A 22,268-nucleotide genomic window follows, 5' to 3' on the forward strand; every position below is an offset into this window, starting at 1 on the left:
CTAGGTTTGTGAGAAACTGTCTTAACTGTTTTCCACAGTAGCTGTACCATTTTGCATTCCCATCAGCAATGAATGAGACTTCCTGTTGCTCTACTTCCTGGCCAGCATTTGGTGTTCAGTGTTTTAGATGTTAGCCATTCTAGTAGATGTATATTGGCATCACATTGTGTCAGTTTGTAATTCCCTAATGCTATATGATGTTGAGCATCTTTTCATATGCTTATTTACCATCTGTTTATCTTCTTTCATGATGTGTTTGGATCTTTCGTCCATTTTTTTAATTCTTATTGTCCATTTTTTATTTCTTGTTGAGTTTTAGGGCTTCTTTGTATATTTGGATACAAATCCTTTATCAGATATGTATTTTGCAAATATTTTCTCCTAGTCTGTGGCTTATCTTTTTGTTCTGTTAACAGTTTTTCACAGAGCAGACTTTTTAATTTTAATGAAGTCTGACATCAGTTTTTTTTCTTTCATGGATTATACTTTTGGCATTATATCTAAAAATCCATTGCCAAACCCAAAGTACTTAGATGTTCTATTGTTATCTCCTATACATTCTATGATTTTTACATTTTACATTTAGATATATGCTTTATTTTAGTTAATTTTTGTGAAAGGTAAAGAGTCAGTGCTTAGATTCATTTTTTTTCATATGGTTGTCTGCTTATTCCAGCATCATTTTTTGAAAACAAACAAAATTATCCTTTATCTACTCAGTTGGGTTGTTGTTCCTTTGCTAAAGATCAATTGACTGTGTTGCATGGGTATACTTCTGGGCTCCCTATTCCATTCTAGTGATCTGTTTGTCTATTAGTTTGCCAATACCACACTGTCTCAATCACTATAGCTTTATAGTAAGTTTTGAAGTTGGATAATGTTGGTCCTCCAGCTTTCTTCCTCTTTAATAATGTTTGCTATTCTAGGTCTTTTGCCTCTCCATTTAACTTTAGAATCAGTTTGCTGGTATCCACAGAGTAACTAGGTAAGATTTTGATTGAGATTGCTTCGAATTTATAGATTAAGTTGGGAAGAACTGACAACATTGAGTCTTCTACCCATGAACATGATGTATCTCTCCATTTAATTAGATCTTCTTTGATTTCTTTCATTAGAGTTTTAGTTTTCCTCATACAGATACTGTGTATATTTAGATGCATTTTGAAGTGTTTCTCTTCTTTCGCTAATAATGTTAATGGTGTTATATCCTACAAATTTACTGTAATTGCTTATTAGTTCCAGGAGGTTTTTTTGTCATTTCTTTGGATTTTCTACATAGATGATCGTGTCACCTGTGGACAAAGAAAGATTTATTATTTTTGTCTCTTGTATACCTTTTATATCCTTTTCTTAATACAGTAGCCAGGACTTTCAGTATATGTTGAATAGGAGTGGTGAGGGTACATCCTTGCATTATTCCAGATCTTAAGGGAAAAGCATCTAGTTTCTCACTGTTAAGTTTGATGTTAGCTATAGGTTTGAATAGATGTTCTTTATCATATTGAGAAAGTTCCTCTCTATTCTTAGTTTGTTGAGGTATTTCTTTTTTAAATCATTTTTCTTTTTCAGCCTAGATAATTTGTATTGATCTTACAGTATATTCTTTTATCATCTTTATATTGAGCCATTCCAATGAGTTGGGCTTTTTTTTTTTTTTTTTTTTTGATTATTGTGTTTTTCAGTTCTAATATTTCCATTTGGTTCTTATTTGTATCTTTGATGTTTTTACTGAGACTTTCTATTCTCCCATTAGTTTCAACTTTTGGAACATTTTTACATCTGCTGTTTTAAAGTCTTTGGCAGGTAATTCCAATGTCTAGGTCATCTTCATTGGCATCTGTTGACTGTTTTTTCCTATGCAAGTTGAAATTTTCCTTTTATTTTTATGCCAAGTAATTTTTAATTACATCTTGAATATTTTAAAAGTTACGTGAATGTGGATATTTTAGTTTTATGAGGTGGTGTGCCTTGTTGGGTTCAGGCCACAAGTTCTTATCAACCTTCTATGGGTATGGCTTCAACATCAGTTCCTTTTTTAAAGCGTTTACAGTGATATTTGTATCAGTCCCATGTGTATGTCACCGAGTGGCCAGTTTGGGACCTAGGTGGTGTTGTGTTTCTTAATTCAATACTCAAAGGCTAGTCTGCTGTCAGACCCACATGTACACAGCTTAATGGTGAACCCAAGAATTCATAACATTAAGGGATTGCTTTCCTGAGCTATCCCTTCTCTTCAGTCTCCCTGGGACTCTGCAGGTGTGTTTAGGGCTGCCCTGTTTGGTTCTCTGGCGAGAAAGCTAAATCTTTGGTTACACTGGTATGCTGTGTTCTTTCTGTGACTACCCTAGCTGAGATGAAGCAAAGACTCTGTATCTTTAGTAAGAGGAAGTACAAAATATGGCAAACATTGTGGAGATAGGGAGAAATGAAGAATTGGAGCTATGAAAGCAATCTACCACAGATATCTATGGTGGAGAAGAAAGAGCACCTTATTAGATATTAAAATCTAGGCCCCAATATCAACTCTTGGTTGATATTGGCTATGTGACTTTGGAAAAAGTTTTACATCATAAGTTTTCTTTTCTTTAGATGAACAAAGAATGCTAACTTACTGTGTTTTTGTGAGAATTAAATGAGAAAATTATATGTAATGCTCTTTAGTAAAAGCTACTTAGTTTTAATAGACCCTGGCAGTGCTGCTAAATCTCTACTGTGATGAGAGGGGATGAACTTATCTCCCACGATCCATATCAACACTGACTGACGCTTCAGTAACAGACACTGGTAACAGTATTCAGAACAAACGATTATCAGAGTGTAGAATAAACTATCCACACTGAAACTTTGATTTTTGAGTTTGAAGGTTTCACAAACAAACATCTAGAGGGAAGAAAAGAAAAAGAATGGCCACTGCAACTCTGAATAGTATCTGCTTTACTTTTCCCTACTTTTTTGAGGCAGCATAATAAAATACTTCACATTTGCATCAAGCTTACAGTTTTCAACACCATTTTGCATTAATATGCTTAAATATAGTTGGATAAATGTTTTAATTACTTGGGCATCTCTTCATAGTAATGTGGTATATACTCATTATTTCTTACCAGGCTGAAGAGTAGGAACAAAATCACAATCCACACATAGTAAAGGAATAAGGCAATATCTGTTGGGAAAGACTTAGAGGGTTCCTGACTCTCCTCTTCTGTGGATAGGTGTGCTTGGACCAGGCACAGGCGCATAACAATGGGTATAGGGCTCCAGGAGACGGAAGTACCTAGCCCCTATACTGTTTCACTTATATAAGAGAAAGTAAGCTGCAGTAGGGAATTCTCCCCCCACTCTTGCCCTAACGAAGGAGTTAGGGAATGTGGGTGGTATGGGAAGAAAACAACCTTGGCTATTCAAGAGATAAATGGTTTATCACTTCTCATATCTTTTCAGAATTCTACTTTTTGACTATGTGTCTATAATTCCTAAACTTATGAAGAAGTAGTAATTTAATTCTTAATGAAAAATATGACTAAGAATGATCTAGCTCACTTGTTTCTCAGATTCCTCTGTTTATATTATTGGACCTGTGTAGGATCCCTCACATAACACTCCAATCATTACAAGATAGTTTAGCAGCCTTGATATTAAGGGGAAAATACAAAATCCAAAGATACATTCATAGGAAATTACTTAGAATCAATAGATAGCAGAATATTACTATAGATTTATTTTGACTATTTTCTTATATGTTATTCTATTAGAATATAAACTTGCTTTGTATTTCTTTTGTCTCTAGAAATACAAATGCAAATACAAATATAAATACCACTAGGATTGAGACAAGGATTTCTGAATTGGCTATAGCTATATCAATATAGAAACTAAACTACAAACAAAAGAGACAAGTATTTTCCAAAAATAATACTGTTTTTTAATTTAACATGTTTATTTTTAAGCAAAAGGTTAGAAAAATTAATACTTGCAGAGGTGTTGAGTATAGAAAGTTATGTGTTTTACTTTGTCTTCTTTCTTACCTTTTTCAGAGGTACTGGAGAAGATATTCCACTAGAAAACAGTTTCTGAAATTGAAATATTACTCAATCATCCTGCAGTCTAGGATAAGAATGATAATTGCTATTACTTCTTACAAACGACATCTTTGGGCTGCAGTTACAATTCAGAGACATTGGTGTGCTTATTTAAGAAGAAAACATGATCAAGAGAGGTATAAGATGCTAAAGTCATCATGTCTCATAATCCAATCTATGTTCAGAAGATGGAAGCAACATAAAATGCAATTACAAATAAAAGCTACAATAATATTGCAGAGAGCTTTTAGAGAATGGCATGGCAGGAAACGAGCTAAAGAAGAAAAATCTGCTCTTGTCATACAATCATGGTATAGAATGCACCAAGAATTACGGAAATATATTCACATTAGATCTTGTGTTATTATCATTCAGACAAGATTCCGGTGTCTTCAAGCCCAAAAGTTATATAAAAGAAAAAAAGAGGCTCTACTGACCATTCAAAAGTACTACAAAGCCTATCTGAAAGGAAAAACTGAGCGCACCAGCTATTTGCAGAAACGGGCTGCGGCCATCCGACTGCAGGCCGCTTTCAGGAGGATGAGAGCTCGCAATCTACATAGACAAACCAGAGCTGCTTGTGTTTTTCAGTCCTACTGGAGGATGAGGCAAGACAGATTTCGATTTCTAAACCTTAAGAAAATTACTACCAAATTGCAGGCGCAAGTAAGAAAACAGCAACAATTACAGAAATATACGAAGGTAAAGAAAGCTGCCCTTGTAATTCAGATTCATTTTCGAGCTTATGTTTTAGCAAAGAAAGTTCTAGCATCTTACCAGAAAACACGTTCTGCTGTCATTGTTCTACAGTCTGCATATAGAGGGATGAAGGCCAGGAAAAGGTTTATTCACATCCTCACATCCATTATAAAAATTCAATCATGTTACAGAGCTTATATTTCCAGAAAAAAATTTCTGAGACTAAAAAGTGCTACAGTGAAGTTACAGTCAATTGTCAAGATGAAACAAACTCGTAAACAATATTTACATTTGAGAGCGGCGACGCTACGTATGCAGCGACAGTACCGGTCCACAAAAATGGCCGCACTAGAGAGACAGGAATACACGCAGGTGCGGGAATGCTGTATCAAACTGCAAGCTTCCGTTAGAGGTCACCTGGTTCGGAAGCAGATGCGGGTGCAAAGACAAGCTGCTATCTCACTACAGTCTTACTTCAGAATGAGAAAGACACGGCAGCACTACCTGGAAATTTATAAAGCAACTGTCATCATTCAGAACTACTATCATGCGCACAAAGCACAGATCAGTCAGAGGAAGAACTTCTTGCAAGTCAAAAGAGCTGTTACTTGTTTGCAGGCAGCTTACAGAGGTTATAAAGTACGCCAGCTAATCAAACAACAATCTATAGCTGCTCTTAAAATTCAAACTGCTTTTAGAGGCTATAGTAGAAGGAAGAAATATCAGTATGTGCTTCAGTCCACTATCAAGATTCAGACATGGTACAGGACACACAGGACTGTTGGTGGTGTTAGAACGCAATTTTTAAAGACCAAGGCAGCTGTGATTTCTCTCCAATCTGCTTATCGTGGCTGGAAAGTTCGAAAGCAGATCAAAAGGGAACGTCAAGCTGCAGTGAGGATTCAGTCTGCTTTTAGAATGGCCAAAGCCCGGAAACAGTTTAGATTGTTAAAAACAGCCGCATTAGTCATCCAGCGACATCTGAGAGCATGGACTGCAGGAAAGAAACAACGCAGGGAGTACATCGAACTCCGTAAGGCAGCACTGACACTTCAATCTGCATGGAAGGGAAAAACAGTGAGAAGGAGGATCCAAAAGCAACACGCATGTGCTGTCATCATACAGTCATACTGTAGAATGTATGTGCAACAGAAGATGTGGGAAATCATGAAAAAAGCTGCTTGTCTGATTCAAATGTATTATAGGGCTTATAGTGTTGGAAGGAAACAGCGTCAGTTGTATTTGAAAACCAGAGCAGCTGCAGTCATTCTACAGTCAGCTTACCGAAGTATGAGAGTAAGACAAAAAATAAAGGAGTGCAACAAAGCAGCAGTCACCATACAGTCCACATATAGAGCTTACAAAACCAAAAAATACTATGCAACCTGCAGAGCTTCAGCTGTTATAATTCAGAGATGGTATCGAGGTATTAAAATTGCAAGCCATCAACGTAAGGAATATCTTAATTTCAGGAAGACAGCAGTTAAAATTCAAGCCATTTATAGAGGTATTAGAGTAAGAAGACAAATCCAACACATGCATGTGGCAGCCACTGTTATTCAAGCCATGTTTAAAATGCATCAAGCAAAAATGAGATACCATAAAATGAGAACAGCAGCTGTCATAATTCAGGTAAGATACAGAGCATATTGTCAAGGTAAAATTCAGCGTGCAAAGTACTTGACAATTTTGAAAGCTATCACTGTTCTTCAGGCAAGTTTTAGAGGAATAAGAGTTAGACAGACTCTCAGAAAGATGCAAAGTGCAGCCACACTCATTCAGTCATATTATAGAAGACACAGAGAGCAAACCTATTTTAGTAAGTTAAAGAAGGTAACAAAAACAGTACAACAAAGGTACCGGGCAGTGAAGGAAAGAAAGGTACAATTTCAAAAGTATAACAAATTAAGGCATTCTGTCATACGCATTCAGGCTGGTTTTAGGGGGATGAAAGCTAGACAACATTTAAAAATTATGCATTTAGCTGCAACTCTTATTCAGAGGAGATTTAGAACTCTCAGGGTGAGAAGAAGATTCCTGTCTCTCAGGAAAACTGTTCTTTGGGTGCAGAGAAAATATCGTGCAACTGTTTGTGCAAAGCATTACTTCCAACAATTCCTGCGGTTACAAAAGGCAATCATTAAAATCCAGTCATCATACAGAGGATGGATGGTAAGGAAAAAGATGCAAGAGATGCACAGGGCTGCTACTGTCATCCAGGCAGCTTTCAGAATGCACAGAGCATATGTGAGGTACCAGGCCTTGAAACGTGCCTCAGCCATAATCCAGCAGCAATACCGAGCAAACAGGGCTGCAAAGCTACAGAGACAACGTTCTCTCCGAGAGAGACATTCTGCTCTGATCCTTCAGGCTGCTTTTAGGGGGATGAAAGCTAGAGGACATTTGAAAAATATGCATTCCTCTGCAACCCTTATTCAAAGCAGGTTTAGATCTTTAGTGATGAGGAAAAGATTCATTTCCCTCAAAAAAGCTGCTATTTTTGTTCAGAGGAAATATCGGGCCACCATTTGTGCCAAGCATCACTTGCACCAATTCTTGAAATTACAAAAGGCAGTCATTACAATCCAGTCATCTTACCGAAGGCTGGTGGCAAAGAAGAAGTTACAGGAGATGCACCGGGCTGCAGTTCTCATCCAGGCCACTTACAGAATGCACAGAACATATGTTACATTTCAGACTTGGAAACATGCCTCAGTTCTAATTCAGCAACATTACCGAACACACAGGGCTGCGAGATTGCAAAGAGAAGATTATGTCCGACAAAGACATTCTGCTTTGGTCATTCAGGCCGCATATAAGGGAATGAAGGCAAGACAACTTTTAAGGGAAAAACACAGAGCTGCTATCATAATACAAAGCACATATAGAATGTATAGACAGTATCTATTTTACCAAAAGATTCAGTGGGCTACAAAAGTAATACAAGAAAGATACAGAGCAAATAAAAAGAAAGCTCTTCAACACGATACCATCAGGAAAGCAGCAACCTGTATTCAGGCAGATTTCCCGGACTTGATCATGAGGAGACAGATTCAGGAACAGCATCAGGCTGCCACTATTATTCAGAAGCATTTTAAAGCCTCCAAAATAAGGAAGCGTTATCTCCACTTGAGAGCAAAAGTAGTTTTTGTTCAAAGACGATACAGAGCGCTAACTGCAGCGCGCACCCAAGCAGTCATTTGTCTACAGTCTCCATACAGAGGTTTTGAGGTGCGAAAGGATATCCAGCATATGCACCTGGCTGCCACACTAATTCAGTCAGTCTACCGAATGCACAGGGCCAAACTCGATTATCAAGCAAAGAAAACTGCCGTTGTTGTTATACAGAATTATTATAGGTCATATGTCAGAGTAAAAATGGAAAGAAAAAGACTTTTAGCAGTTCAGAAATCTGTACTAATTATTCAGGCTGCTTTTAGAGGCATGAAAGTTAGACAGACACTGAGAAACCTATTGGAGGCAAACGTGGCAGCCATTGCCCAGCAATCTGCATTCTGCCCTCACAGAATGGAAACTCCGCATGGAGCTGTTCACAGCTCGGCACTGAGGATTCAGAAGTGGCATAGAGCTTCTCTAGTGGCTTGTTCCCAGGAGGCAGAGCATCCTCAAAGAGGGGCTGCAGTAACAACTCAAAAAGCTTTTTGTGAAATGGTCACAAGAAAATTGGAAACGCAGATGTGTGCTGCCCTGCGAATTCAGTCCTTCCTTCAGATGGCGGTGTATCGGAGAAGATTTGTTCAGCAGAAAAGAGCGGCTGTGACCCTCCAGCAGTATTTCAGGACATGGCAAACAAGAAGGCAGTTTTTATTGTATAGGAAGGCAGCAGTGGTTTTACAAAATCACCACAGAGCCTTTTTGTCTGCACAACATCAAAGACAAGTGTATTTACAAATTAGGAGCAGCGTTATCATTATTCAAGCTAGAACAAGAGGATTTATACAGAAACGGAAGTTTCAGAAAATTAAAGAGAGCACCATAAAAATCCAGGTACTTGTATATTTAAATGTAAAGCTTGAATTCTTTCTTTAACCAATACTTGTTAGAATTTGTAAAATTAACTTAAGCAGGTCATAAAGAATAATACTTCGTTTATGTGACCATTTCATTTATCTTCCAAAACGGAACATTTTTGAGAATGGGAAAAGGGCACTAATAATAATTCAGCTAATACAACACAGAACTGGAATTCTTCTGAACATGATCACTCTATGCTTGATGCATTTCAATAGGTGTTAATTTTGAGGATATAGTTTGATAAATGGGAGTTCTCTACAGAGTAAAAAAATTTTTTAAGTGAGAAATATACGCTAAGGTAAAGTGAGATTTGGCAAAATTTAGGCCAAATGGTATAACTTTATTCCCTACCAATCTGTTAATAAGACCACTTAAGCTAGATAGACATGTGTACTTTATTCAGAGCATTTAGACTTTCGGTTTCCAAAGCAATTTTATATAATTTTTTCACTATATTATTATTGTTATACATAAAATATATATATTCTATATAACAAAAATATATCTGCATTTCTTACACACATACATATATCAGTGAGTGAGAAGTGTAGAGTATTCTCTCTCTTGAAATATGAAGGAACTGAGAAAGGTTAAATAAGTTGCTAATGTCACACAGGGAGAGGCAGATCCAGGAATTGAATCTAGGTACTTAAGCAATTTATTTTCTACCTGTTCATACCTGGGCTTTGAACCTTGGTGTGATATGTTGGTATCTTGTTGGTTTGCTGTTGAACTTAGATATACTGTTTTCGTTCAGCAAATAAATGTCCAGTGCTGGCAATGTGCTCAAATGCTATCATGGTTGATTGGCATAAACAGATATACTTAGTTGCTGTCCTTAAAGCACTTAATTGAGCAAGGAAGCTTAATTATAAAACAAAATGAGAGGTTTATGTTGCTGGGAACATAAAGAAGGGAAACCTAAGTTAGTCCCAGTGCTCAGAAAAGGCTTCCCAGGACAAGTGGCATTTAAGTTGAGATGTTAAGCCAAAGGATGAATTAAAAATAGCCCAATAAAATGTATCCCATGTATGCAGCTGTAAGCAATAACACAGAGTTCAGAAATGAGAGAGCGAGTATGTGTGGTAGAGTATAGAGAATGACAGGAGACTAGGCTGGCAGTACTGGGACTGAGATCGTGCATAGCTTTGTAAGACATAGACACAAGTTTAGTCTCTTCTACTGGATTAAAAGAAGTTCTAGAAGAATTTAAAAAGGAGAAAACCAGAATCATATTTTTATTTTTAAAAAATGACTCTGGCAGGAATGTGGAAGAGGGACTGGAAGGGGAGCGGAGACCAGCCAGGAGGCTATTGGCATTAGGTCAGGTGAAAGATAGTTTAGTAAGGTGTAGTGACAATGGGATTGTGAGGATTAGTTTGAGTGGAAGGGGTAGTATTTGCATTATATAGAGCATGAACAAGCATCCAAGCCATGTGTATGGCTTAAGTAACTCAGCAGATGTTACTGTTCTCTGACATAGGGAGTGAGGAGAGGAGCAGATTGGAAGATTGATGATGAGTTCAGTCTGGGGTACATGATGAGGTTGAAGTACCTAACAGATGTCTCAGTTGAGATGTCTAGCAAGGCAGTTGGCTGTGTTTGTCTGGAGTTTGGAGAGTAATACAGATTTCAAAATTTGACTTCTACATTATTGGCATACATGTGATAATTAAAGACGTGAGGGTGATGGGATTAGCCAGGAATAATGTAGAAAATGAGTAAAAGAAGAGAGCCTGCCTGGAACTCAACCCTGAAGAACGTCTACATTTGAGAATACTGAGAGGAGAAGCCAAAACATGGTAGTAAGAGAGAACAAGCAAAACTGAAAGATTTATGGTATCAAGAAACCAAGGATTGAGGGAGGAAGAAAAGAATGCTCAAATTCCAAATGCTGCCAAGAAGTTAATGTTTGAAGTATGTTAATTGGATATATTAGTTAGGGTTATATTCAACTGAAATGATAGAAAAGCCAAAATAACAATCTTAGGAAATTTTGGCTATTTTTCTCGTATATAATTAAATTTAAAAATTATATTTTACACATCTTGTTTTTAACATATAATCAGTGGTCTCAAACTTTAGTGCACATTGGAATCACTTGGAATTTTTAGAAATACTGATGCCTGGCTCCCGGTGTGAATACCAGTATGTTGATATTCAGATTAGTTTACATAAAAACCACACATAATATACTTCGAGTAAGTTAAGGACATCACAAGAGTAATTTTGACATTCATATAATTCTTGCCTGTCAGCTGACTTTGGATCCTGATCCCCATGTAAGGCATGGCTGCAGTATTTGTTTTAGGTATTTTGGGGTCAAACAGACCCGGGTTCGGATCTTGACTCTCTTGCCTTCTGGCCATGTGGTATAACAGGTCTCTTCTTCCTCAACATCAGTTTCTGTTTTGTAAAACAGAGATCTTAATCATTTCATGAAATATTTGTAGAGAAAAAATAAGATACCTTTTCCCCTTTTACCTGTGCATCAATAAGTTACTAAATTTCTCTTGATTTACTCATCACTAAATTAGATAATGATATTATCTACCTATGGTGTTGTAAGGACCTGCAACGCTTAGTACAATGCTAAGGGCTTAATAAGTTGTACTGTCACTTAAACATTTAGTCAGCCTCAAGGTCACAGAAATTGGAAAAGCTGATAGTCCTCTGATAGAGAGTTGCTCTCAGGAATTTGCTGCAGCCTGGACACAAAACCCAGGATATATGTGAGGGAGGCAAAGTGGGAGGTGGGAAGGATTCCTTTCCTTCCCAGGAAGTAGAGTAGTCAGTGTGTTCCTTTTCCTTCTGTTCTTCCAAATGGATTGAGATAGTGAGGACAATGCACATATCTGGCTTTTCAGACATTGTACATATATTACAATTTAGAAATATTTGTTAGGGTTATATTAGTCTTAGCTCTCAGGCAGCCACAGGTTATGTGTGATAAAGTACATAGTAGGTGTTCACTATGGTGAGCCCATCTGTTTTCAGAAGGCTCATAGGTATCAGGAATGAATGAGCCTAATCGAAAGAAGAGTCATTATATGACTATATTTCTGCAATTGATTTTTTTCTACTTAACCAATCTTACACTAGCTGTCTTTAATACTGATTTTTTTTTTCAATTTACAAGAAAATATATCTCATTGCATATTTGTTATATTTATGTGTTTCATAGGCTGTGTGGAAGAGCTATAAAACCAGAAAATATTTACATAAAGTGAAAGCTGCCTGCAAGATTCAAGCCTGGTATAGGTATTGGAAAGCACGTAAAGAATATCTAGCTGTACTAAAAGCTGTTAAAATCATTCAAGGTTGCTTCTATACCAAACAGGAGAGAACACGGTAATATGTGATAGCTGTTGGCGGGGGGCAGGGGGGAGTATGTGTGTGTGTGGTAGCCAAGTCTTTATATAAAGTAATAGTGCTTATTGATTTTTCTTTTAAATATTTGCTATGCCTAACTTGTATGGTTTGTTTTGTTGGTGTTATCGCCATTAATGAAACAAAGTATATCTCTAAGACTGTCTTATTTTTTGAGATAGAGCCTTGATATAATTCAGTAAAAAGTACTTACTTAAAGTTGATTTGGTTTCATATGGGGATGAGGGTAAGGGGAGGTGAATAAAATAACCCAGGAAAATATTGGTTTCCTTATTAGTGCATTAGTCCATTTTGTTTGTCAGTTTAGCTACTGGTAAAATTTGTTTTCTCACTCATTTTTCTTTTCTTTTTTTTTTAACTTAGCCCCCACACTCTTTTACCTTAATGATGAAGACCTAATTACCAACTTATTTATGTTCATTGTATTTTCCTATTCCTTGTTCATTTCTTTGAAACACCTTTTTTAAAGCTCTTACCAGATTATCGATATTATTTTTTATTTCATAGTGTAAGAATTTTTCTTCAGTTACCAGAATTGATGAATTATTGTATCAGTGGTGGTTTTAAAGATTGTGTTAGGAGAACACACTAGTGTTAGAAGAGTTTCTTGATAGATTCCATGGGTAGAAGCTCAGGGCTTACCATATAAAGATATAGTTGCTGCTATCAGCTGTTAAGGACCAGTATCTAAGTTTCCTGTTCCAAAATGCTGAATTTTTCTTATTAATGCTCAGCTTTGTTTTCTAAGAAATGTGGCAACATGTAAGTTAAATCCATTCTCAATTTTTATGTATTACACCATGTTGACACCTAAAGTTTAATCTCTGGCTCTCACTTTCTAAGTTTTTCTCCAGTTCTACTTACAGAATATTTCTTTTTAAATATTTACATGATGCCTAGCTTTCCTTTCAAACAAGTGTCCATTTCTCATTTGCCTGATGCTCTTCTAATCTCCCAAGTTCTCTTTGTGACCCCCTCCCGTCTGCTCAATGACTCAATTGCAATATGGACTCAGATTTTATACTCTGCCATTATTTCTACCCACACCCCCTTTATCTAGGCTTTGTCTAGGTCTACATAATTGTACTTTCTTTTGATCCTGTTCAGAATTCTTTCTCATTCTAGAAATTCATATTTCTTACCCCTGGAATATTGCCAATATTGCTAATTGCAAAACTTCTTTTTCATTGTGTCAGTTCAGGGTGTGTGTATGTGTATGTATAGAATTCTAATGGCTACAATTTAAATATAAATTATACTTTTCCACTTTCTTTTATTCTCATCTTTCTTATATTTTCTTTCTCTAGTATTTAGTGGGGGCGTGGGGGGGTGAGGTGTACAATACATATTTATTGAGTAGATTAAAGACATTTGTAATTGCTTTCCAATAACTACTTTTTAGGTTTCTGAATGTGAGAGCATCAGCAATTATCATTCAGAGAAAATGGAGAGCTACACTTGCTGGAAGAATAGCTCGTGAATACTTCTTAATGATGAAAGTAGGTGCAGAAAGAAAAAATAGCTCCTTTGCAAAGAACTATTTTAGGAAACAAAAATTGTTTTTTGTTAACTATACATTTTAAACACATCATTGCAGTTAATTAAAAATTGTATTCACTCATAAAAATACTTTTTATGAATGGTTTTGTTTGTATATTTATAAAATATTCTCAAATCCAAGTTTGAAGTAACTAATTTTAGAGTAAATAATTTATTTGGAGGAAGTCCTAATAGATGTAGCATATTTTGTCTACTAGAAGTCAAACACTTAATAATATGTTCTTTAAACTACAATTGGTGATCTATTAAAAATATTTAACATCAAAGTTTAGAATAGCTGCAGTACGTATAGCCTTTTATTAAAGAAATCAAAACTAAAATTCTACTTATAAATTTCAACATTCATGTAATATTCACTATTACTATATAGCCATTATTATTATACCTACTAGTGTATATTTGCTAATTGGATTCTCATAGTCACCCTCTGAAGTAGTTATTATTAGCATACCTATTTTACAAACGAGGAAACTGAGGTCTAGAGAGATAAAGTGACTTGCCCAAGGTCATTCAGCCAGTTGGCAGGGGAATCTATGTTTTAAAGCAAACCTAGTTCCCATTTTAATTTATATACTTCTTCAGGTGTCTTAGAATTTGGTTGTCGAGATGTTATATAATTGAAACTAAGATGTGCTAGTTTTAAGATGTACTCTATGGTTCTTGAAGCAACAAACAGCTTCCCTGATAGCTGTTTACAATGCCCATTCTGTTCTTTACATTGCTAGCATTTTTATTAAGTGTATTTGTCCTGTGGTAATATTAGTCCTTTTCTCCCTCACAATGAGAGGTATCAAGAAGATGAGAGGGAAAGAGCACCAGATATCTATTGACCTTGGCTTGCACCTTCATAAAAATTTAATTTTTAGCTTGTAGACCTATATAGGTTTAGAAATTATACACCATCACCTTTTCTTGTATATGAAATATGACATTCTTAAGCTAAAAATGTAAGGAAAAATCACAATTATACCATCTCATTTTACATGGAGAAATTCAGAACCCTCCAGTGGGTTGAAATTATTAAGCCTTTCTATTAATGCCACTTGCACATTTTTCCTTATAGAGACATCGAGCTGCTTGTTTGATCCAAGCGAATTTTAGAAGATACAAAGGAAGGCAGGTTTTTCTTCGGCAAAAGTCTGCTGCTTTGACCATACAGAGATATATACGAGCCAGGAAGGACGGAGAGTGTGAAAGGATAAAATATGTAGAATTAAAAAAATCTACAGTTGTTCTGCAAGCACTAGTGCGTGGTTGGTTAGTAAGAAAAAGAGTAAGTATTTATAAGTAGAATATCTCAGTCCTATGAAATGAAAGTATTTGATGTTAAATTGTGTTAAGAAATTTTAGATTTTGGAGAATAATTTCAGAGCTAATATAACCATTAACTTGAATTTATTCAGCTTCTGCAGAGCCATGTAACAAGATCACTGTCTGCTATCGAGTTTTGTTCTTTGAGCCTGTTTCTCATAGATGCTCACCAAAAATGCAAACTAAATTTTCTCTTGTAATGAATCTTAACAAAGGAACTGAAAGAAGAGTGAAGAGAGAATCCTCTGAGAGAGTTCATGATGTTTTTAGCATCCAATATATGAAGCACTGGCAAAGACAAAAAAATTTGAAATGAAAAAGGAAATCTTTTATATTGTGTTCATTAAATATAAATTGGAAGTCTAAAGGCCCACTGATGAGAGGCTCTGCTACAGGAGTCTTGTGCTAGATTTGTGCAAGACTGCCTAATAACTGGAGAAATCGGTTCGAACAATTTTGTCTGACTTACTATGACCATCTCCAGTACTGTAATTTGTTTTGAGTTTAGTATTCATATACTTCTCTCATTATAGTTAGTACATTCAAAGCTCTAATTAGCTGTTCTTGTGTAGCCTAGTTAAATTAAATACTGTTCTTTAGTAAGGTGCCCAAAATATAATTTTGCTTTTTATACCTTGAGTTAGGGGTTACACATGTGGAAATATTGTATAGTAAAGGATTATAATCACTTTGAGTTACAATGTAAATAATCTTAATAATTAAAAGTTAACTTATTGCTAATTTACATAATTTGGTATTGAGGAAATACAAAAATAAACATTGATCAATTGTCTTAAGAGTCAAATATCTGGTTAATTTTTTATTTCTCTTTTAGATTTTAGAACAGAAAACCAGAATTAGGCTTCTTCACTTCACAGCGGCTGCATATTATCACCTATCTGCTTTTAGAATTCAAAGAGCATATAAACTTCACATGGCTTTGAAGAATGCTAACAAGCAAATTAATTCAGTCATCTGTATTCAGGTTAGCTTTTCCTTTGCAGCAGTAAAACTATGTGGTATAATTTTTGTTACAAATTTTCTATCTTAATAAATAATTTCCAAATACCTTATGCTAAGGTCATATAATATGTAGCCTTTTGATTATAGGATGATGTATTTAGGATGGCTTGATGGGTTAGAAATAGGTTGATGTTTTAAGGCACAGGAATAAAGCTATGAATTATTTTCTGAAATAATTATACTCATTTATACTCATAGCAAAGTCTGAGGGTACCTGTTTCTCTACATTCTTGCCAACACATAGTGTTAAAGACTCTGATATTTGCTATTTTGATGAATGGGAAATTGCATCTCATTTTTGCTTTGGGTTTCCTTTGATTGCCAGCAGTTTTAAAAAATGTTTCATGTGTTGGCTATTCAAATTATTATCTGTGTATTGTGTGCTTTTTCTTAATGTATGTGTGTGTGTTTTTTTTTCATATAGTTTGCCCTTTCCTCTTTTGGATGTTCTTTTTTCTTATGATTTGTAAGCCTTCTTTATGTATTTTGGATAAGAACTCTCTTTACATACATTAACATATACTTATATGTAAAATATTGAGTGAGAAAACAAACTGCAGAATGACACATACAGCTTGCTAGAATTTGAGTAAGTTGTGAAATGAAGGCTCTGTTGTACAGGGTTAAATTCACACATACCCAATGAGGACTGGAGGATTTGCACCCAGTGGAGTGGAGAAGTAATGCCACTGGGGAGGGTTGAAAGACATTTCAATATAATGTTCTGTTTATTTCATTTGTGTATGTATGTGTATATATGTATTTATTTGTTTTAAAAACCTGAAGTAAAGAAAATTCCTGTATGTTTTAAACAGAGATGGTTTCGAACAAAATTACAGCAAAAGAGGTTTGCTCAGAAGTATCATAGCATCATCAGAAGTCAGCATGAAATTCAAGAATGTCTGAGCCAGCAAAATAAGGCTGCATCAGTAATACAGAAAGCAGTACGCCGTTTTCTCCTCTGTAAAAAACAGGAAAAATTTAATAATGGAATCAGTAAAATTCAGGTAACTGGAAATATTATGATGTTAGTTCCAGACTTTGGTTCATAATTCACCTACATGATATCTAACATTTTAAAAACACAGTCATATTTTAAAAAGCTGAGGTTTGCCAGTTGAATAACTCGTAAATACTATATCATTATTAAGCCCTTTATTTTCAAATTTCCCTAGAGACATTTAGGATTGAGGTGAAAAAGTATTTTAGCATTTTGTATAGATTTAGACATGTTTGGTCAACGAGTGATGCTTCAGGTTATATACAGGAATATTATATATATTTCTTTTTATAAAAATTGGTTTAACCATTAGAAGATGAATTGAGGTTTTATTTGCAAAGTGTCTGATTATATCTTATAAATTTACTGAAAATACTTATTTTGTAGAAATAGATGTAGATGTAAGTTCAAAATATCATGAGGTTAATGTTAAAATTACTGTGTTTTGTCTCTTTAAGGCATTATGGAGAGGATACTCTTGGAGGAAGAAAAATGATTGTACAAAAATTAAAGCTATACGACTAAGTCTTCAACTTGTTAACAGGGAGATTCGAGAAGAAAACAAACTCTACAAAAGAACTGCACTTGCACTTCATTATCTTTTGACCTACAAGCACCTTTCTGCTATTCTTGAGGCTTTAAAGCACCTAGGTTAGTTTTTCTTAACAATATCTTGTATAAGGTTAGAAATGCATTTTTACCTTTGAGTGTACAAAGAATGTTATAATACAATATTAGCTAAAATTTCATTTTGTTGCTATGAATTTATCTCTCTTTTTTTTTTTTTCCCTCCTTTCAGAGGTAGTTACTAGATTGTCTCCACTTTGTTGTGAGAACATGGCCCAGAGTGGAGCAGTTTCTAAAATATTTGTTTTGATCCGAAGTTGTAATCGCAGCGTTCCTTGTATGGAAGTCATCAGATATGCTGTACAAGTCTTGCTTAATGTCGCTAAGGTAGTTTTCCATTTTAATAATGAATTGTTCATTGGTCAAGAAATCTGACCCAGCAAATTAAGTTCATGCTTGTTCACCACTAGAACTTAGATCGCCCAGTTAGAATTCATTTATGTGCAAGAGTCTTAGGGGGGAAAATGTTTACTCTGTTAACATAATTGTACATAAAAACACTAATTTTTTATGATTTTATTTTTTCTGTCTTTATGATATTAATAACAATGATTACTGACATTTATTGAGTACCTCCTACGTGCTAGTGTTTTTCATACATCATTTAATTTTTCTTACAATAATCCTCTCAGGCAGTTCATGTTGTTATTCTGATTTTATAGAGAAGGAATAATAATCCTTATAGAAGTTAAGTCTCCTGCCTAAACACTTGAGTGTGATAAGTGATGGAGCTGAATTCAGATCCATTTTTGTCCACCTCCAGAGCTGGTGTTCTTATCCACTGCATTGTATCAAAACAGTAGAACCTCTTATAATCATGTCGGGCAAAACATGATGAAGATACTGCTATCACTTAGTCACCCTGTATGTAAGACTCCATATAGGTATTAGCATTTAAGATTTTTGGCTTTGGACTGGTAGCAGGTATCTGTATAAACTGTAATGCATGCATTTAAAAATACTGAGATGACAGATTTGTCTTCCCCACCCAACCCCTTAGTCACAACTTAGAACACTTTACCTGATACTTTCTTACTGAGAAGTGGTGGTTAAGAACGCAGACTGATGCCAAATTGCCTGGGTTTGAATCACAGCTCTGCAGCTTATTATAGGTTACTTAGCCTCTCTGTGCTTTACTTTCTTTAACTGTAAAATGGGTATAGTAATGGTATCCACCTCATAATGTTATTGTGAGAATGAAATGAGTCAATATATAGAATGTGCTTCATACATAAAAGTGCCAAATTGTTAACTGTTAATATTGTTTATTGTTGTTTTTATCTTAGTATCATGAGCATTATTTGTTCCCATGCAAATTTCAGTATGAATCTAGTGATACAATTAGGTATTTGAAGCAGGAAAAATATATCCTACTCTTAGTCTTTATCATTATTTTACCCTGTGATTAACTACCACAGATAAGTTATCTTTTTCCTGCGAGGTTCTCAGTAAAATTGCCTTGTCATTAAGCTTTTTAGGGAGTTCATGTTCAAAGATTTTAGATTTGATTCATATTTTGTGGAACTTTAAAGTCAGTTGGGAAGAAAACAATTAAAATGCAGATATGCATATAAAATGGATCCAGAAATGATAGTAATATCAAGAAGTCATTTCCTGAAGTCCTTTGGACTTGCCATAAATAGTCCAAAAAGTTGGCCGTAAGCTTTTCTTTTGCTTGGGCTATTTCTAAGGCTAACATGTGTTTGTTATGTTGCTTTCATTCTGTTCTCTTCAAGTATGAGAAAACTACTGCAGCAGTTTATGATGTAGAAAATTGCATAGATACATTGCTGGACCTTTTGCAAATGTACCGAGAAAAGCCTGGTGACAAAGTCGCAGACAAGGGTGGAAGCATTTTTACAAAAACTTGTTGTTTGTTAGCTATTTTATTGAAAACAACAAATCGAGCCTCTGTAAGTATTAGTTATCTTCCTTTGAGGTTATCTTTCCTGGTTTTTAGGTTTAAGACTTTTACATTTTTCCTTCAGTAATTGTCACAATTTAAATAGGGTTTTGTGTATGTTCAAACCTGCCTTTTTTGTTGATATAGGAGCTGTTTGCATGTTGTGTTGTGTGCTGTGTGTGTTGTGTTGATATAGGAGGTTTTCTAATGTATTAAAGAAACTGAATTTGAAAAATAAAGTTTATTACAGTTATATAAGTAGCCATTTCCCATTTACGAGGAAAGTAACAAATTATCCTAGCAAGGTAGAATACCACATATATGTGACTCCTCATCCTCCTGTTGTAACTATAAATACATTTCAAGCTTTTCTATGGTAAGACCTCTCTAGGTGTTACAATCAAACATGGGGGGACCACAGGCTATGATAGAACAAAACCACTGAAGGATTTTACGTGAGGGAGTATGTTCTAGTTTAAGGTCCAACATGACTTTGGCTACTGATTGAAGAATGGATTTGGGAAAGTGTGTGTGGAGGTAGGGAGACCATCCAGGAAGGAGGGACGTATAGATATGTAGAGGTCTAAGCAAAAAACTGTACTTGACCTAGGGTTGTTAGAGATAAGTAGATAACTTTGGAAATCTAGAGAAAATTCACAGGACTTGGCAACTGGATATAATAGGTCTATTGACTATAATATTTACTCTTTTATACAGTATAAAGCTAGGTATACAATCTTTAAATATTTACCTTTTTTGTAATTGTCTTACAAATTAGTTTATAACTTAAACCAGTCTAACTGCTCAACTTGGAAAGCATGGCTTTTTTTGTTAAAGACTCATAAGTTTACTGTATGGTGGTTTTTATGGTTGATTTTACTAGCATAGAAGGGATACAAAATTTTTATTAGTTTTAATAAATGTATATTTTCTTTTTTAGGATGTTCGAAGTAGGTCCAAAGTTGTTGACCGTATTTATAGTCTCTACAAGCTTACAGCTCGTAAACATAAAATGAATACTGAAAGAATACTTTATAAACAAAAGATGAATTCTTCTATAAGTATCCCCTTTATTCCAGAAACACCTGTAAGAACCAGAATTGTTTCAAGGTAAGCAGTAAATGTACTCTATAGTTTTGTGTCACTGTTCATTCATTCATTCATTCATTCATTCATTTGGCAAACATTTTTTGAGTACATACTATAAGCAAGATACTGTACTTGACAATGGAGAAACAACATATGAGTAAAAATAGAATCTTTGGTAAATCTAAAGTAGACAATCTCAGGAAATAATGAAGTAATAATAACACTGTGGCTTTGGGTATTTAATAGTTATTTGATAAATTCCTTGTATTAAATATTTAAGTACTAAGTGTAACAATTAGCTTTTTATAAGCTTTGCAGTATAAACTTTTTTTTCCTTGCACGTAGAACAAACTACACTGTTCGAAAGCTGCCAAAAATCCCACCTGGCTACAGTATCAACTTCCAGCTCTTCTCCTAATCATCCTGATACTTGAAATTTCTCCTTCCGAAGAAGTTCTTTATGAGACCCTGTACTAGTTTCCCTAGAGCTTCTGTAACGAATTATCACAAACTTGGTGGCCTTAAACAACAGTAACTTATTCTCTGATAGTTCTTGAAACCAGAAGTTCAAAATCAGGGTGTCAGCAAGGCCTCGCTTTCTCTGAGGGCTCTAGGGCAGAATCCTTTCTTCCAGTTTCTGGTGACTCTAGGTGTTCCTTTGCTCATGGCTGTACAACTCCATTCCCTGCCTCTGTCTTCACATGGGCCTCTTCTCCTCCACCCTCCTTAAAAGGACGTGTGTTGGATTTAGGTCCAGTTCAGATAATACAGGATGATCTGATCTCAGGATCCTTTAGTTAAGCATATCTGTGGAGACCCCTTTTTCAAAATAAGGTAATATTTACAGGTTCTAAGGATTAGGATGTGGACATACCTTTTTTTGGGGGGGTGGCCATTCAATCAACAGCAAACCTATAGAGATAATAGTAGCTTAACTAGTTTAAGACATGTACCTTTAGAAATTTTTAAAAAATGGGTATTAGCTTATCTGGTTAACCAAGTAGACACCTCTATCAGTGTCAGAGTAAGTATGGTATGGAGCTGCACCCTATGCTTTAAAGTGCTGAACTTGTGATTATGACACAGCATGGAGCCACATACTTCAGGAGAATGACAGTAAATAGGCAAATAAGTGAATAAAGTAATAAAGACTGCGGTAGCTACTAGGATAGAGAGTAACTCAGAGGACCTGCTAAAATAGTGTAACTGGGAAATTGTCTCTGGGATATAGTTACAAGAAGTAAAAGTCAGAAAGGACAGGAGAAGATAGAGTGGGAAGGGGCATTGAATCATGGGTTTTGTTTTGGGAAGCCTGAGAGGTTCCTGTGACAGTTAAGAGACAAACAAGCTCTTAGAAAATCAGGGCTGTGGTTCTAGGCCTGATTCTAGGTTCTAGGAAGAATCAGTTTAGAGATTTAAATTTGGTAATCCTTAGATTCAGGAATCATTAGATCACATTTAAGGCTATGGTAATAAATCCAATCACCTCGGGGGAAGAGAATTCCTAGAAGAGAAATTCCCAAACCGAACCTCAGGGTAACCTCACTTTCTC

The 22,268-nt window shown here is 35.3% G+C and overlaps 1 protein-coding gene across 1 annotated transcript in view; it reads left to right on the plus strand.

Annotated features, from left to right (window-relative positions):
* ASPM (assembly factor for spindle microtubules) overlaps positions 1–22,268 on the plus strand; it is a 63,427-nt gene that overhangs the window by 37,767 nt on the left and 3,392 nt on the right. The window contains exons 18-27 of the mRNA XM_032422359.1: positions 4,035–8,786; positions 11,998–12,164; positions 13,606–13,702; positions 14,827–15,036; positions 15,910–16,059; positions 16,913–17,104; positions 17,556–17,748; positions 17,897–18,051; positions 19,461–19,637; positions 20,568–20,737. Of these exons, the coding sequence (XP_032278250.1) occupies positions 4,035–8,786; positions 11,998–12,164; positions 13,606–13,702; positions 14,827–15,036; positions 15,910–16,059; positions 16,913–17,104; positions 17,556–17,748; positions 17,897–18,051; positions 19,461–19,637; positions 20,568–20,737 (6,263 nt within the window). The remainder of the gene's footprint in view (positions 1–4,034; positions 8,787–11,997; positions 12,165–13,605; positions 13,703–14,826; positions 15,037–15,909; positions 16,060–16,912; positions 17,105–17,555; positions 17,749–17,896; positions 18,052–19,460; positions 19,638–20,567; positions 20,738–22,268) is intronic.

The sequence above is a fragment of the Phoca vitulina genome, unplaced genomic scaffold (assembly GCF_004348235.1).
Source record: "Phoca vitulina isolate PV1807 unplaced genomic scaffold, GSC_HSeal_1.0 scaffold26, whole genome shotgun sequence".
Lineage (NCBI taxonomy): Eukaryota > Metazoa > Chordata > Mammalia > Carnivora > Phocidae > Phoca > Phoca vitulina.